At 40.3% G+C, this 18,554-nt stretch overlaps 3 protein-coding genes across 5 annotated transcripts in view; 2 read left to right on the top strand and 1 right to left on the bottom strand.

Annotated features, from left to right (window-relative positions):
• The first annotated feature begins 1,573 nt into the window (after positions 1 to 1,573).
• On the top strand, positions 1,574 to 3,236 carry rxfp3.3b (relaxin family peptide receptor 3.3b). The gene has a single exon (XM_032547450.1). It carries the CDS (start codon positions 2,092 to 2,094, stop codon positions 3,217 to 3,219), a length of 1,128 nt encoding a protein of 375 aa, XP_032403341.1. The 5' UTR covers positions 1,574 to 2,091; the 3' UTR covers positions 3,220 to 3,236.
• A 2,361-nt stretch (positions 3,237 to 5,597) lies between these two features.
• Positions 5,598 to 12,714, top strand: fem1b (fem-1 homolog b). Its single transcript, XM_032547253.1, has 2 exons — positions 5,598 to 6,329; positions 9,905 to 12,714. Exons 1-2 carry the CDS (start codon positions 6,082 to 6,084, stop codon positions 11,538 to 11,540), a joined length of 1,884 nt encoding a protein of 627 aa, XP_032403144.1. The 5' UTR covers positions 5,598 to 6,081; the 3' UTR covers positions 11,541 to 12,714.
• A 3,133-nt stretch (positions 12,715 to 15,847) lies between these two features.
• The window catches only part of LOC116708914 (integrin alpha-11-like), a 51,454-nt gene continuing 48,747 nt past the window's right edge, over positions 15,848 to 18,554 (bottom strand). For all 3 annotated transcript variants that reach the window (XM_032547064.1, XM_032547075.1, XM_032547058.1), the window contains 2 exons: positions 17,230 to 17,343; positions 15,848 to 16,828 (listed from right to left, as the gene is read on the bottom strand). In XM_032547064.1, the coding sequence (XP_032402955.1) occupies positions 16,748 to 16,828; positions 17,230 to 17,343 (195 nt within the window). In that variant the 3' untranslated portion in view covers positions 15,848 to 16,747. The remainder of the gene's footprint in view (positions 16,829 to 17,229; positions 17,344 to 18,554) is intronic.

Below are 18,554 nucleotides of genomic sequence, written 5' to 3'. Positions count from 1 at the left end.
AACCAGAACTCCAAACCATTAAGGATGTCGGATCCTCCAACATCCTTAATGTCGGAGGATGGGGGGAAGCAGCTTTATGTACTAAAGATTTTATTTTGAGGTGTAAAGGTTTGTTGACGTTGGAAACTGCTGCGGGAAAAAAGCAACAAGTTTCAGTAGTTTTCCAGAGCTCTGAATGTTTTTCTTTTAATTCTGAAGAATTAAAAGAAATTTAAAAGAATTTTTACCAGGTGTCAGTTTCTGGCAGCAAGGTCACAGCATCAGCTGTTCAGGCAGGAATGCACCTTTTTACAACCCGTCCCAAAACTGGCACATTTCACAATTCCCGGGCAAATGTTAGTGATTTGGTAAAATTTAATACTTCAACAGAGTCCACACGTCAGGAAGCAATCATTTCTCAGCAGCTGAGAATCCAGACCCTCTGGATCACAGGCACAGGTGTCAAACTCCAGTCCTCAAGGGCCAGTGTCCTGCAGGTTTTAGATGTGCCACAGGTACAAAACGCTGGAATGAAATGGCTTAATTACCTCCTCCTTGTGTAGATCAGTTCTGCAAAGCCTTGCTAATGACCTAATTATTCTATTCAGGTGTGGTGCAGCAGAGGCACATCTAAAAGTTGCAGGACACCGACCCTTAAGGACTGGAGTTTGACACCCCTGCTATGGTTGAAGCAAATAGTGTAAGGTAAGGTCTGGTTCTTACCAGGATGTTGGATTCTGTTGCTCCACCTGCTTTTTAGGAATTGACAACAAAGGCTAGAGTTTTAGAAATACTGTTTGCATCATTTATGATTTACGGGAATAGAGCAGTTTCTAGCTCTGTTCTTCACTGTGCAGCAAGAAGATCCTGCTTCAAATCTTGAAACAGGACCTTCCATGTATTTCTGCATGGAATTTCTTGTTCTCTCAGAGCATATGTGGGCTTTCACTGGGTACTCCGGCAACCTCAGGCAGCCCAAAAACTTGGGTTAATTAATCATTCTCAACGGCTCTTAGCAGTGACTCTGTTCTTGTTTGCCCTTTGTGTCTCTGTGAACCCCAGTGACAGCAGCAGCAGGACGTGATCAGCTTTTCTGGTGATGCACTTAAAAAAGAAACCAGGTGAGCGAATTAAAACATGGAGCTAATTTGTTACAAGTAATCAAATTAAATATATAAAGTAAATATACAAAGTTTATTAAGTTGTTGTGTTATATAAAAGTAAATAGATTAAGTTTGACAAATTTGATGTGAAATTAACTCAATTTTTTTTAAGTTGAAGCACCATTTTACCTAATAAGAAATTAGTGTCACATAATTCGGCCCATCTTTTACTGGACCATATCTTTTAATTTTTTAAAGCTGAGAGGATCCTGAGTAATGTATGTAACATGGGTAGAGATTATACAAATGTTCTCAAACAGGCTGTAAAATTAAACTACAAAGGTCTTAGATATACAATTTTTTTTTTTTTAAGAAATTGAGTAATCAAACACTGAAACTATGGGGAGAATGAATTTATAATCATCTGTAAGTCTTTCAGGAATGTAAGAAGAGGAGAGAGCAGTTAACTATGAATGAAGGCCATGTTTCAGACAAATTAGTTATTGAAAGTTTGCCTGATTTATTCTCAGTTTTTTCTTTGTTTTTAACAAAGTAAGGAACGCTATTTACACCTTTTCTAACGTGAAATTTTAGCGTTATATTTGTGTGATAGCAACTGTGTTGAATCTTTTTTCTCAGTAGTTTTGAAGGTTTACAGAATTTTTTAAATGTTTTTAACATATTATCACTCCTCAGCACAGCACAGAGCAGACAGACGTTTTTCGGTTCAGACGCAACTTGGTCTTGGCCTGAAAAAGACACGTCAGTCTCCCATCGTGCACTTGCCTCCTCGGGAACGCGCAGCGCCTGGATCAAGGCGTGCATGCGTCCAGGTTCATTAGTCAGGTACAGACTGGAAACAAAGTGCCTCCCCGCGAAGCTCCTCCTGAGTGGAGAACCCTAAGCACAGCGGGTGATGGCCATTGAGGTCTCTGTTCACTTGACCACGCAGACAGAGTGTGCTCTGTGGGGGCGCAGGAGGTGAGGCTCACAGCTGTTACCGGACAGAATGGCAGCGCTGCGAAATCACAACAGCACGACTTTGTGGAACGGATCCTCGGTGGAGCCGAATGATGTTGACGTGCCAGCGGATGGGTCTCCGACTTTGCGCATCCTCATCTCCACCGTCTACTCGGTAGTGTGCGCTGCGGGACTCCTGGGGAACGTGCTGGTGTTCTTTCTGATGAAAGCGCGCACCGGCCGGAGAAAGAGACCCAGTATCAACCTGTTCATCCTGAACCTGGCGGTGACGGACTTCCAGTTTGTGCTCACTTTGCCGTTCTGGGCGGTGGACATAGCTCTGGATTTCAGCTGGCCGTTTGGAAACGCCATGTGCAAAATCATTCTCACAGTGACGGTGATGAACATGTACGCCAGCGTATTTTTCCTCACAGCCATGAGCGTCACTCGGTACTGGTCCGTGGCTTCGGCCCTGAAGGACAGGACCCGGCAGCGGGTGTGCCCAGTGCACTGGGTGATTCCCGGACTGTGGCTCTGCGCCATGACGGCCTCTTTGCCAACCGCAGTGTTCTCCACGGTAAGAAGGGTGGCGGGGGTGAGACTCTGTCTCATGGGCTTCCCGGACGGCAAACCTTGGCTTTTGCTTCACCACCTTCAAAAGGTTTTGGTAGGTTTTGTGTTCCCCATGCTGATAGTGACGGTGTGCTACCTGTTGCTGCTGCGCTTCTTACATCTGCGCAGCATGAACAACAACAATCAGGTGAAACGGAGCGCCAAGGTGACCCGATCGGTCACCATCGTGGTCCTCTCCTTCTTCATCTGCTGGATGCCGAACCACGCCATCACCTTCTGGGGGGTTCTGGTGAAACTGAATGTGGTCAACTGGGATAAAGCCTATTACATGGTGCACACTTACCTCCATCCGGTCACCGTGTGCCTGGCGCACACCAACAGCTGCCTGAACCCGGTTTTGTACTGTCTCATGCGCAGGGAGTTCAGGAAGAAGATAAAAGATATGTTCTGGAGAATTTCCTCTCCCTCGGGGAGGAACACATGTCATCTGCAGCCGTTCTCCAGAACAACCAGAGAGCCGGACGACACACAGACTGCCATCCCACTGAACAACTTAGAGACGGCTTTTACTGACCAGTGCGACACGGATGCGTTCCAGACGTAGCAGGACCGAAGTGGAACAGAAAAACAGCACCAGACGTTATTTTCACTGTCCGTTCATCAACTCAGTAATCACCTCACCGAGAACCATTTGTAGAGATTCTGATTTCTCTGTGAGTATTAGTGTGTGTTTCAGCAAACTCAAAGTGTATAAATGCTGTACTTTGTAATGTCCTTATGTTTAAAGCTTCTGTGCTCTTCCTAATGTAAATGTAACTCAGTGCTGCTCTGCACAGTGTATTTGCACCAACTTGGATTAATTATATAGAGGATTCTTTAACCGCCTGTCTTTGTTTTCTCTGGTCCACTGATGGAACTGAGTTGCTCATATTGTCTGATTTTAAAGAGCTGTATGAGTAATGTTATGGGTTGTTTGGACGCTGCTCAATTTTCATGTCTGATAATATAGCAGCCGTTCAACCGGGCTTTGTAAGGTTGGTGAAGAGCGTATTTATTAAAGGACAACACTGGGGAATTCCCAGTACCAGTGTGGTTGTGAGTTTTTGACCGTCCTGACGAATCTGCCGCCTCCTCTCCTCCCTTAAACACAACCCAAGCGTTACAGCGCCTAACCTTAATTATGTTACACTGATCAGCAACTTCCGGGTCTAGACTGGATGCTGAAAAACGTGAAGCGGGGAGCGGCCGCGGAAATTGTGCATGTAGAAAATGCAAATAGGCCCGGCCGATGTCCGCCCCGAGAGCAATATACTCCACCGTGATTGGTAAGTTCGTTCAGCTCCGCACACAACACTGAAAAGTGCCAATTATATCAAACTCGCGGGCCGCACTAACATTAAACTTCCATATTAAGGCGGGGGCCACAAACTATCGTCCCGAGGGCCGCAGTTGGCCCGCAGGCCGCGAGTTTGAGACCCCTGTTATAGATGCTTCACTGTTGCATCTCCAGTCTGTTGTCCAGATGAACACCAAAGCATTTATGTTCCTCAACCATCTCTACTTTTTCTCTCATGATGGAAATAGGATTTGATCTAATCCTATTCCTTCTGAAATCTGCAATACTCTCCTTTGTTTTGTTCACATTCAAGATGAGATGATTGTTGCCATATACTGCTCTTTGGTCTAGTATTTTAGTTCTTGAAATTCCAATCAGCTGCTCCTAGTTATAAAAACAACTATTGTCGCCATGATTATGCATAAGCTGTCTGAAAATATCCTTCCAGCTGAACAACATCCAGAACCAGAGGTAATAACTGTTCAAACACACAACCAAAAGATCTACAACAAAAGTCTACAATAAGAACAAATCAAAAGCAATTAATAGAACTACTCCAACATGAGTGGCGCAATTCTAGAAAATAATAGGTAACTACCAATAGTTATAAATGATAAAGCAGCGTTCTGTAATGCCTCCCAGAGGGAGTTAGGCACCAGGCACCGGAACAGCTTATTTCCCACAGCTGTCACGCTTTTGAATGCCTCCTGACATAAAACATAAACTATAAGGACTGTACGCCCCTATCCTCTCATACAGCAATAACACATGGACTATCCTCACACACACACACATCACGGACAGTTTTCTTCACACAGTCCGTGTGAAGAAAACAGGACTGTTTTCCTGTTTACAGATTAAAGGATAAATTTACAGATAAAATCTGTAAATTTTGTCTGCCATTATTTATCTTGTATTATATTATATAGATATATAATCCATTTCCTCACATTCTTGTATATTCTGTATAATCTGTGCATATAGCTCCCATATTTATATTTATACACAATATCTATATCTCTTTGCTATAACCCCTTATAGTCCATACATACATAGTCTTGTACACCTGTAAATACATATTTATATCTTGTAGAGCACTTCTGGATAGATGCAAACTACATCTCGTTGCTTGTACTTGTGACAGTGCAATGACAATAAAGTTGAATTCTATTCTATTCTATTCTATTCTAAATGAAGGCAATTGAATCTGTCATCTCATAAATACCTCATCCCAAAAAGCTTACTTGGTTCTGAAACTGGGGTTGGAAGTATCAAGCTCATAAGATGTAATCAGAAATAATCAAACTGATAGAAGAGCAAAGAAATTGTTGTTACTAATGAGGCCATTGAGGTTACATGAAACTCTGGCCCTACCGTCTATTCAGTTACCTGCACTGCAATTGTTGCTGACATTGGCAATCCTATCAAGTCTCCAATAATGTAAACATACACTGTTTAGGTCTCTAGGTGTGAGTTTCTGTGAAACTGCCAGGGGAGACGAGTCAAGGCAGCATTGTAGATGTTCAGAAGCTGCAAGATTAGGTAACGCCCCTGTTACTAGAGTAAAGATGTACCAGAACAATGTTCTGCTTCACACAATTTCCACCTCCTTCCTCTCGGAACAATCAACGGTGGAAAACCGTTCCTGTCGGACCTATTTTTGTGTCGAACTCTTACTTCCGGCAAATCACTTAGTCGCAAAGGTGAAAGTAACAGTTTTACTTATTTAATTTTTTCTCCTTGTTTAAATTTTCTGACTGACAGCGCATGACATGGATCCTCTGGGAGTGCAGAACTCGGGAACTAACTTTAAACAACCAAAGCCCTATCCTGGACGGGTTTTTAAGCAGTTGGCTATTATTAAACAGAGGCGCTAACCGGTTAGCTAGCAATTTAAGACACTCGTTGCCTAGAATCACCAACCCTGTGGCGGTTCGCTCTATGTAGGCTACTTAAGTTTTAGAATCTTTACTAAGTAAACGTCTCTCTGTAAAGAAGGAACAAGCAATTCCATGTTGTCGCATTGGTTTATTATGATATTTTAATGGGAGGCGGCTTCCTTTGGAGGACTGCACACCAGGGGCGCGAGCTGAGAAGAGAAAGGCGAACATCGCTGTCTGTTGGACTCCCATGGAGTCTTTGGCCGGCTCCGTTTATAAGGCAGCCAGCGAGGGTCGGGTCCTGACACTGGCCGCACTTCTACTCAACCACTCTGAGGTGGAGACTCGGTTCCTCCTGAGCTATGTGACTCATCTGGCCGGCCAAAGGTCCACTCCTCTTATCATTGCAGCACGGAACGGACACGACAATGTGGTGCGTCTTCTCCTGGACCACTACAAAGTGGACACGGAACAGACCGGCACGGTCCGATTCGACGGGTAGGTTCCTCAGAGATATCCTCTGTCCGGTTTAGTTCAGCCAGCTACAATGCTGTCCGTGTAGAGCATATGTTAGACCTACCTGTTTCTAAACCAATCTGCTTAGACCTGGTAGATATTGAGGTGCATCTCAATACATTTGAACATCATTGAAAATTAGCTTTTTGTAGTTAAACTAAGAAACGAATCACGTATATGGGCTCATTATGCACATACTAATGTATTTTAGTCTATTAAAAATACATAAGTTAAGACACTTTAACCTTACTAAAAAACATTGACATGGTGGATCAAAACTGTGTTATTACCAGGAATACATTTACGATTTATTTAAAACGGGGACAATGTACAATATATATGCATTACATTGATGCATTATACAGGTTGTAGCTTTGATGCTATTTTTTTTATGTTAGGAAAGATTGGATGGGATTTTTTAAAAGCATCCTTATTTTCATTTAAGATCCCGAAGTTGACATTGAATGGCAGAACAGAAACCATGAGGACAAAGGATTTGTCAACAGTGGAGAGGAAAAACTGCCCTTTAACAGGCCATAACTGTTGGGCCATGACTGACTAGGGGTTTGAGAAGACAGAACAGATACACAAAAAAGTTATAGAGGAGCTGATGTAGAAAAACTTTTTATTCATGAAAAGTAAAAAGTTAATAGCAGGAGAGGGGAACAATTAGTTGTTGGCACCATTATCTCAGCTGATGTCCTCCTCCAGGAAGGTCCTACAGCAAAATGGAATACCGTTTATTCCACTGAGAGAACAAAACTTAGAAATCATAAAGGTAACAGTTGAAATATAAGCAAATAATGCAAATTGGAGAGTAGAAGAAGAAAGTAGTAGAGTGAGGAAAAGCGGTCTGTTTGTCCTCCAACAACCTACAGCAGGATAACTAATCCTTTAGAATGAGGGTTGAGCGAAGCAGAGCCAGGAAAAAAAAGTTTTTCTGGACTGCATTTCCTCCCCGTCAGATCGGACCATACAGTCTACCTCTCCTTACTCCCCACTTGTCCAGTGACTGGGCAAATATCTCTGCTTTATCAAAAAGGAAAGTCTTAAGCGTAGTCTTAAAAGTAGACAGGTTTTCTGCCACGTGGACTAAAACTGGGAACTGGTTCACAGGAAAGGAGCTTCAGAACTTAAAGATCTGCCTTCCACTCTACGTTTAGAGCAATAGGCCACTGTGTTGGGTGGGTTGGACAATAAATATTTGAGTAAAGCCAATTGAGTCTAAAATAGCATTTAAAACTACATTTAGGTTATCCCTCTCAGTGTCAACATGAATGTTAAAATACCTCACTGTGATGGCCTTATTAGTATTTAACACTAAATCAGATAAAATACATCTAAGCTTTGATCTAAAGATTAGTTTGAGATTACTACACTACTGAGACCCACTGTTGCTTCTCTGGAAGCTGAAACTGAGCTGGCTCATCCAGCTGACCACACCCACTATGTCACAGGTGCCAAAGACTTTGTCATGTATTATGCAACATCTTCTACTTCCTTTAACTCTATTTATGGTGAACCAATTTACTAGAAAGGTGACAAAAATGTATATTAAATGGTCAACAATTTAAATGTTCAACAATTTAGTTTAGTCAATTTCAGTTTGACTAAACTAATTCACATACTGCATGGTTGCCGGTGTGCAATGGAAATGGGTGTCCAGCCTAAGAAACCTTCTGGTCACATAAAAGCCTGGGTACAGTCAAATTAACAACATGCTGAGTTCGTGAAGGTTTGAGGGGATAAGTTGTTAGAAGTCCAAGCTGTACGGCAGTGATAATCCAAACACATTTAGACCAAGCTTCTATATAAGTCTGGAACACTAATATTTTACATAGTTAAAGAAAGAACCTGGAAATAAAACCTACCTAAATGACTGTGTTTCTCTGATGTAATTGTTGTGGAAATTATTCAGATAATTTATTCAGTACTAAGTTGGTAAATTTAAAACCATAAATAGAGTTACATTGTATTCGTACTAAGACATAACATGCATATATCCACAGGATTCTTTTCATTGAACTGTTTGAGCAACAATGTTGGTTTTGAGGCCAAACAAGTAGTTTTTTTTGTTTATAAGATATGATTTTTTTTTTCTTATGAAAAAATGGAAGGAAAACCTTAAGCTCCCATATTACATGTGCACCTCTTTAATACATTGGTTCATTCATCAAAAAATATTTCTAAGCAACATGCATGACTGCCTGTAAACATAAGTGGGAAAAGGATCCATGATCGAGAGCAAAATCTTATTTAAAGCTTCAGTGTGTAACAAAAAATATATATTTTTTACAGATTTGTTAAAACTATTACATCTTGACACTTTGATATAAATATAATACAATACAATAATACTGTGAAAGAGCTGCACAGTGGCGCAGTCGGTAGCACTGTTGCCTTGCAGCAGGAGGTCCTGGGTTCGATTCCCGGCCTGGGATCTTTCTGCATGGAGTTTGGTTGTTCTCCCTGTGCATGCGTGGGTTCTCTCTGGGTACTCCCGCTTCCTCCCACAGTCCAAAAACATGACTGTCAGGTTAAAGCTATCTTTTACTGTTCTAGACTCAGAAATTGGGATTGGCATCTGCAGGCACAAAAATATAAGGATAAAAATGGCTAACAAGCAGCTGATAACTTTGGCTACTAGAACAACAATGTTTTGTGTTGAAGGAACAATAAATGTGATATGGACATATTTTCCTGTGATACTTTGTTGTTGAATCTTCTCTTAACATAACTCTGTATTTATTAAAATGTAAGATATTAGATACAAAATAAACAAATTCAGTAGAAAAGTGTATTTCAGCGATTTCTGAATAACAAAATCCTAAAATAAAAAAATAGCAAAAGATATTCAAATATATACTAAAAAGAACTGAACGTGGGTGCGGCGATGGCACAGGGTGCAGAGCGATCAGCCCAAGTACGGAGTCCGGAGTCCTGGACACGGCCGTCACAGGTTCCAGTCCCAGCCCCATGACTTTTGCTGCATGTCTTCCCCCACTGTCACAACCCGCTTTTCTGTCTATCTACAGTAAAATAAAGGCCACTAGAGCCAAACCCCCCCCAAAAAACTAAAAAGAAAAAAAACAAAATGAACTTAACTTACAAACTAAATTAATTGTAAATATTAAATAACAAGAATTAATAATAATCATGAATTAGTTATTTTGAACAAACAAATTTACTCATATTTTAGTCCAGCTCCTAAAAGACTTTTTACATTTAATCACATGTTGGCAAATGTATTAAATTGAGACTCCATGTATATTATTTGATAATAAATCACCCAGTCTTTTAATTTGAGGAGTCTACACAGATTTGTCTTAATTGATCCGACTTTGTGCTTTTGGAGATGCTGCCATGTTTTATCAACCACCTGTTAATTCATACCTGCCAGACTGTTCTTCTCCTGATAGTTAGTGGATTGTGCTATAAAATGGCACAATATTCCTGGAAAAGACATAACACTGCCCCTTTAAATGTTGCAGCTCAGAAAGCCTTATGCTGGGACCAGGCCTGTCATGATATTTAATCCAGTCTCTTGTGTGTTTCAGTTACATCATTGATGGGGCCACAGCGTTGTGGTGTGCAGCTGGAGCCGGACACTTTGAGGTGGTTCACCTCCTGGTGAGCCATGGCGCTAACGTCAACCACACAACCATTACCAATTCCACTCCCCTCCGGGCTGCCTGCTTCGATGGCCGACTGGACATTGTCCGCTACCTGGTGGAACACAACGCCGACATCAGCATCACCAACAAGTTCAACAATACCTGCTTGATGATCGCTGCCTACAGGGGCCATGTGGACGTGGTTAAGTTCTTGTTGGAGCAGGGTGCCGATGTCAATGCCAAGGCTCACTGTGGGGCCACGGCCCTGCACTTCGCAGCAGAGGCAGGCCATCTGGAAATTGTGAAAGAGCTGATGGACTCCCAGGCTGCCATGGCATTGAATGGACATGGCATGACGCCATTAAAGGTAGCTGCAGAGAGCTGTAAAGCTGATGTGGTGGAGCTGTTGATGGCTCATGATGACTGTGACCCTCCCAGTCGCATCGAAGCCTTGGAGCTGCTGGGGGCGTCTTTTGCCAATGACCGGGAGAACTATGACATCCAGAAAACATACCAGTACCTTCACATGGCCATGACAGAGCGCTATCATGACCCTGACAACATCATTGTGAAGGACTTGCTGCCACCCATTGAAGCTTATGGGGGGCGTAGTGAGTGTAGAACGCTCCAGCAGCTGGAAGCCATCCGGGTGGACAGGGATGCCTTGCACATGGAGGGGCTCATGATTCGGGAACGCATCATGGGCTCAGACAACATTGACTTGTCACATCCTATCATTTATCGAGGAGCGGTCTGTGCAGACAACATGGAGTTTGAGCAGTGCATCAGACTGTGGCTTCATGCCCTTCGACTCCGGCAAAAGGGGAACCGCAACACGCACAAAGATTTGCTGCGCTTCGCCCAGGTATTCTCCCAGATGGTGCACCTGAAGGAGGCGGTGTTGGCCTCGGCAGTGGAGCAGGTCCTCAGCTGCAGTGTTCTGGAGATTCAGCGCAGCATGGCTCGAGTTGACACAGCGGCTGAATCCGAGCTGCCGCAGGCCATGGACAATTATGAATCCAATATTTTTACTTTTCTTTATTTGGCCTGCATCTCCACTAAGACTAACTGCAGTGATGAGGGGCAAGCCAAGATTAACAAGCACATTTACGACCTGATCCAGTTGGATCCAAGGACACGTGAAGGCTCCTCGCTGCTCCATCTGGCCATCAGCTCCAGCACACCTGTTGATGATTTTCACACCAATGACGTCTGCAGCTTCCCTAATGCCAAGGTGACCAAGCTGCTGCTGGACTGTGGTGCTCAGGTAAATGCAGTGGATCATGAAGGAAACACTCCCCTCCATGTTATTGTCCAGTACAACCGACCAATCAGTGACTTCCTCACTTTACATGCCATTATCATCAACTTGGTCGAGGCTGGGGCCCACACAGATATGACCAACAAGCAGAAGAAGACTCCGCTGGACAAAAGTACCACAGGTGTGTCTGAGATTCTGCTGAAGACCCAGATGAAAATGAGCCTGAAGTGCCTGGCAGCACGCGCTGTCCGACAGCACCAGATCACTTATCGCAACCAGATTCCCAAAACTCTGGAAGAGTTTGTGGAGTTCCACTGAACTCAGATCAGAAAACTCAATAAGGTTAGGGCCACATCTGTTGTTTCTTTCAAACAATTGGTTCATAAGGTGCTGAAAGTAGTTCACCAGTAAAGATTTTTTTAAGCATTTGTATGTTGATAAAAACTATTTTTTATAAATGCTTTTGCAGACTAACACCTGCATAAACAGGCTGACCTGGTTGATGTGCGTAGAATTGCTTCTACGGCTCATTGTTTTGCAATAAACCAGAGAAATCCCCTTTAAGTTCTGCAAAGATTTTCTGATGGTTTTGGTGAATGTGTATTTTTCAAATACAGAGAAGACAGCGGCAGTCTGTCGTATCCTTTCATCCTTTGTGTTATGTCATATATGCCATGTTACTGTGAAAAGGTTGTCAGACCTTTTCACAGGTCTGACAACCTGTGAAAAGTGCCTGTGAAGAAATGCACAGCCAGCCTAGCTTGGATTCCCTGTATTCATCTCATGAATTGTATTTTTAGAATTAAAACAATTTTATTGGATTTATTTAAAGAACTTTCTTAAACTGCTCAGAAAAAAGAAGCGTGGACAGAATTAGGTCGTTTGGTCAAACTATTGAACATGTTCAAGAAAACATGTTTTTTTCCCTATATGTTCGACTTTAGATATTTCATTTAAATGTAATTTGAAACAAAGTTTTTGGTTTTCTATTTCTCTGACTCATCAATGCATTGATCAGAACTACCAGCAACAGATTTCTAAGTGGTCATTCTGTGGGGTGGCATGAGCCAGGGGTCAGGTTATGACCCGGAGGGTGTTTTGTATTCTGCTCCATGAGTGGATGTGTGTAACCTCTGTAAATCCATCCACACACACCATGCAGCTGCTGGATATGCCCTGGTTATGCATTTATGAGGCATGTTGTCTCTGAAGACTTTCTCAATGTTTTGACTGTGTTGAAAATGTCGGACACTCCCAACCACTGGCTAATAACACTATTGGCAATGGCCAAATGCCCCCTGGTGGCCATTTTAGAATTAGCAGCTCCTTGCAAATGAAATCCTTAACTTGCTGCTCTGCATGTTAAGGCCATTTTTTTTATCTTGCTAACTTTTATGTTTGTAAATTATTGCATGAGGTTGATGATTGGTGCTGTAATATTTTTTCCCTTGGTATTATTGGTAAATTATCAATAAAAACCAGTTTAAGTTGATTATGTTTTGAATATGGTCTAACTCTTGGTACTAGATTTGTTCTGGTTTCTTTCATAATGAGAGTGTATTATTATAATCTTTATTATGTAGCAAAATGAACATCAAAGTTTTCTAAAAGTTATTGATACACAGCAAAGAAACAAACAATCAACCCCTGGTTTCTTCAATAGCTCAGAACTAGAACGTTGTCCTTGGTGGGACAACCTTTGGTTTAGGTCTAATGGAATAATATCTTTAGTGATTAAAAATTAAACAAATAAGTAATTCTTATTGTATTTTCTTCAACAGAGATAAAAGTGAATTCCATGTGTACTGTAAGATAGAAACAAGAAAATTTTCCTAGCTGCACTGTGAATGAATAGTATTACTTGAAAGTGATCAAAAGTCAAGAGTGAATCGTGATGAAGAAATAAATATCTTCTTGGCAGCTATAGAACTGTTAAGTCCTGTTTAATACAGTCAAGCTTTTCTTCCCAGATGGATTACATGTTGAGGAATTCTTGTTTCTTTAAGCCTGGGAGCCCTGACATAGAACATCAAAAAAAGTTCAACTTTGTAAACGGTTTTATAAGAGTACCTTGCAGATTTTTTTGTAAGGTTTAATGAAAAATATATTCAATTATTTATTATTTTTGCACTTTCTGCAAGTGTTGCACAAAAATTCCACATGTTCTACATGTTGTAATGATCACTCAAACAATTTGAAAAGACTTGACTCTAGGCCTGTCGCGATAAACGGTAAATCAATTAATCGTACGATAAATTAAAACTATCGACGTCATTTTAATTATCGGCATTATCGTCTCTTCCGGCCTTTTTCTCTTTCTGTTGATGACACCGAATGAAAAAAAGGCTCAACTCCGGTGCTCTCCACTGACCCTCCCTTCGTCGGCCCATTTTCAAAACCTGACAGACCACACATTACCCGACAGAATTCCTAGGTATAATGGTTCGATCGGGTTCGTTCCTGCCGTGTGGTGTCCAACAATGGGCACAAAATAATGGCTACAAGTCCAGTGAACTAATTTTAAAACCAGGCATTAATCAATGCTTTACTACAATCTACCTGCAATGCATGTGGCTAGTGTCAGCGTAAAGTCCTGACTGAATGAAAATCATTAGAACTTATTTACGTCACGTTAACGAAGAACAGCTGAAAAGTTACCGGGTTTATCAACTGCTGTAGCAATTTCGCTCCAACTCCTCCCCGTGTCATTTCTATATTCTTTGCATGTTGAATAAACATTAATGTTGTTTCCACCCGCTGGACTTCGGGTTGCTCCGTGTCAGCTGTTTGGGATTCCCCTCTGTAATTTCCCCTCAGAAAGCTCGGAGGAGAATCGGCGCTTTCTGATTGGCTACCTGTCACATTCAACAGGTTGTGTTAAAGCTCCCAGTCGGGGAAAACCCCTGATTTAGATCGGAGCGGCAACGACGATCTACCGTAACACACCACACAATCTTAGAAAGACCAACGTTCTAAGATTGTTGTAAGGGGAAAAATAGGAGCAAAAACCATGTAGTGTGAACTATTGCATCAGGTAGTCGATGTGCCCATCTTCTTTATTTAAATCTAATTATTACTGAAGGGCAACATAATATACAGACTTCATAATCTGCACTCTTTTGGTTGAATGCAGTATTTATTTCCACTTTGGCTTTATGTTGTTTAGTTTTTTTTTTTCAAGTGAGTTTTTTGTTAATGGAGACTGAGAATCCATTTTATTTTTGTTTGTGGTTGTTTTGTATATTTTGTTTATCAGCTCCAGTGTTAAGTGTTCTTTTGAAAATAAAGTGTATCTATCTTTGGCAAGAAATCACATGCATTATTACGTCATTTCCATTAAATCAGTGTAAAAAGGTCTTCAAACAATATTATCGTTTATCGCAATAATTTTTGAGACAATTAATCGTTCAGCAAAATTTGCTATCGTGACAGGCCTACTTGACTCGAAGTAAAAAGGAAGGAGAGAGTTGGGTTGGGAAGGGGTGCTTATGTGCACATTTCTGATCCAGTAGCATTCCAAGACTCAACCGGAGGGATCAATTTTACGTTAGGGTAAAAAAACAGAAAAAAAATCAACATGTGTACTTCTTTTGTTGTTTGGATGAACTCTCTCATGCTATTCCTGCTGTTGTCTGCCGTTTGGTGGTCATTGTGAATCGCCTTCATTGGAGCTGATGGGCCAATAGATTTTCCTTTGTAGTCCAGTATAAAGCTTGTGGTGGAAAACTGAATCACATTCTTAGTAAGCTGATGGCAGTATGCTGTTTGAGATTAGGTAGAAAATTTGGGACTTGACTGTTTAGTTCTCTATATGTCAGTACTGCTGGAACATGTAAGTAGTCTGGCCAAAGCATTTTGAATAGCTTGGAGGTGTGAAGGGGATGATTTATCCAAGCCAGTAAACATGGCATTGCAATAATCTAAACACAGTGACAGATGTATCGATTATTCATTATTATATTGCGACTATGTGTTGTTACTGTTTTTAAATGTTTTCCCTCTCTCTGTATGCTGCTGGTTTTGGACAGGTCTCTTTTTGAAAAGAGGTCTTTTGATCTCAATGGGACAAACCTGGTTAAAGAAAGGTTATTATTGTTATTAGATCAGTAAACAGCGAAAATCCATATAAGAATCAAATATTGAACCAAAATTTCAAATGCTGGACTCAGGAGGTGGACAAAAACAAACAAGAACCAGACTGACTTTGTAAATAAAGCAGGAGCTGCTATAACGAGGGTCTCAGTCTTATTGTTGTGTAAAACAAGGTTAGAAACCCAGAATGAGATGAGCAGTGAAAGAAGCCAGAGAAATTGTTTTTTATTTTTTTCTGGAAGTTTTGCTAAAAACATTCTCAACTATGATTCTAGTAATTCTATCATATTTTTTTCATCTACTTGTGCTGAAAAAAGAAAATTATGCCTCATCAACCTATAATGCTGTTTGATAAGACTGATATTTTATTGACAAATTATTTTCCTGCAAAGTGAAACAACAAACATCTGAAGTGATTAGATACTTGTTGGGTTGTGCACTATCACACTGAGGACTATCATGGTTTTAATGTTTTGTGTATGTCTGCTATACAGACTAAGAATCTTCAGCGTAAAAGAGAAGAATAAAACACACAACTTTGACATGTTTTTTTATTCAATCAACTGCTTTATATCCAGCAGTAATGCCCCTATCCATACTGTTCATTAAAGTTTATACTTTTTACAGATAAAATGAATAAAAATAGTTCTAAAAAATATTTGATCTTTAAAGCCTTGATGATTTGCTTTGGTTTAAAAAGTAGTGAGTAATGACAGGAATCCTAACTTTAGGAGGGGATCGCTTCAGTTTCCAATAAAACTCAAGTCAACATCCAAACAAGCCATCCAAATATGACATGTAGTCAAATAGATTTGGGGTTTAGCTCATATAATACAATTCTTTACACATTCCTGCCAGCTATTAAATAAAGTACAAATAAATATGCTTTTAGACATTCATTTAGATTTAGAGCCATGTATAAACAACAAAGAATACCTGGACAGAGTGTTATACAGAGTGGTGTGAGATGACCTGACATAGAGAATAAAGTCCAAATTATCCATGATATTTTGACTGTCACCATAATTTAGGAGTAAATTTAGTTTGTTTTACATATAGATCAGTAGGAACATGTCTTGTATATTGAGCTCTGTCAATGACTCTACATATGTATAATGCAAGCTGTTTTAAAGAAACCTGCATACCTCTGTCTAACTCTGCAGTAGTTTCTCTCAAAATGAGAATAGTGCATCAGTCTTATGAAATATACATCACTATGTCCATTGACTGGCTGAGGTGCTGGTAAATGAATAGTTATACTCAATATGAACTGAGTACTTTATGTCTTCAACTGCAAGCAGAATCTTAATTATTTCACCTCAGTTTGATGGAAACAGTTTGCAGCGTTCTTCAGCGATGAACAGAACATCAAGGTCTGTCAGTAACAGGTCAAAGTTTGGTTTGAAGTGCAGATTGAAACTCATCAAACTGCCTTATAGCTGCTTCTCTGCGTTCCCATTGGTGACGGGCTGCTCCTCCTCTTCCTGACGTCTCCGTCTTTTGAAGAATCCAAGCTGTCAAAAAAATCATGGTAAGTTGTTAATGTGTCGCAGGCGGTCGCAGCCTGTTTGGGCGATCAGCCCTACTGGCGCTTTACACTAGAGCCACATTCACCCATGAGTGTGAAATGCTCACAGATTAATAAACACCAGTATGCTCTTAATCAGTAGGCAACTTGGGGTTGCCTACTGATCAACATGTGACAGGAAGAAACTGGAATCAAAACCTCCACAATGACTACTCTACCAGTCACCCTATAATAAAAACTTTAGAATCGTAACTTTGTGAAATTTGACAAATGTGTAATTTTTCACTTTTTGTTAATATTTCAAAGATGCTTTAGATAATCTTATTTGCTATATTGTTATTATAGAGCCCAGATAAAGTGGTGTGGGCTGACAGTGGGTTTGTGTACCTTCCATAAGCCCAGAATGACTAAGCAGAGCAGCAGCAGGCCTCCCAGGGAGCTGCCCAGGATGATCCAGATGGGGATGGAGCTGGGTCCCTCTTTTCTCAGATCCAGGATGGTCTGCATTAAAGCAACAATCACAGATCATTTTCTGGCTGAATCTGATCCTGCTTGTGCTGTGCATCTGAAGAGGCACACATGCATGTGTGTCTTAAGACATACATGAATTGTGTCTTAAGACACAACAGATGTTTTTGCAGAAGGAGAAGCTAACATGCACTTCTTTTAATCTTAGACTTGACTATAATAACACCTTCCTCTTCAGTTTAAATATAACATAAGCTGAATCCTCATGCTCTAAGAATCTAAACTATACCTGTTTGCTGCTGTTATCAGTAAAAGTTTGTACACACAGCAGATACAGATAAAGGAATAGATGCGGTTTAGTGCAGTTACTTCTAACTTTGTTCTCAAAAGAGTTGAAATAACAGCAGAGATTGTGCCATTCAATTATTTAAGTGCAATTTTATCAGCTGACGTATAAAAAGAATCAAGATTTTAAAACATTTATAAACATTGTCTTAATGGAAAAAGTTTCTGTCACATTCACATTGTTTAGCTTGAAAGCAGCTTTTATGAGAGTTTAGACCACGAAAAGGTTTGTGACAGAACAGAGAATTAAACAGAGAAGAACCCGGCAAAAGAAATGTTTACAAACACATATTCATAGTGCATGATCTCATGATTCACAGACAATTGTTTTTAATGTCATAAATTGTTTTGATAAATGAATGAGAGCTAATTTATAGTTGTGCTGAGCTCAGATAAGATTGTTTAGGTGCTAAACTTTGAACATAAGTTCATTCATTTTGGAACTAGTTCAAGAACTGTGATTCTTGATAAATGGCACAACACTGATTCTATAAAACTACGTTTAACTGTCAGATGTTATCAGTATTATCTCTAAAAGAGAGATAATTCAACATTCAGCAATTAAATTATTAATCAAACAAATAGGTACAAAGCAGCAGTGTTGGGGTCTCCGTCACCTTTATGGTCATGTGAAAATCTTCAAACATTTTTGAGTAAAATTACTGTACATTTTAAAAGCAGTCAATATTTCAAAGGACCCCAAAATATGATTTGTGGGTTTGGAAACTGATTATTCTAATTATGCAAAGGTCACTGTTCAGTATGCATTCTGGTTTTAATGGCAGAGTTTGGCACATTTTTGGTACATTTCAATTAAGAAAACTAAATAAAAAATACTGTATAAAATTGATGAATTTTGGTCAGCAGTAAACAAAACAGTTTTAGTTTTTTAAAATTCA

Source organism: Xiphophorus hellerii, chromosome 2 (genome assembly GCF_003331165.1).
Source record: "Xiphophorus hellerii strain 12219 chromosome 2, Xiphophorus_hellerii-4.1, whole genome shotgun sequence".
Classification (NCBI taxonomy): Eukaryota; Metazoa; Chordata; class Actinopteri; order Cyprinodontiformes; family Poeciliidae; genus Xiphophorus; species Xiphophorus hellerii.
Note: the sequence above shows the minus strand (reverse complement) of the source record. Positions and strands in the feature narration are given on the sequence as shown.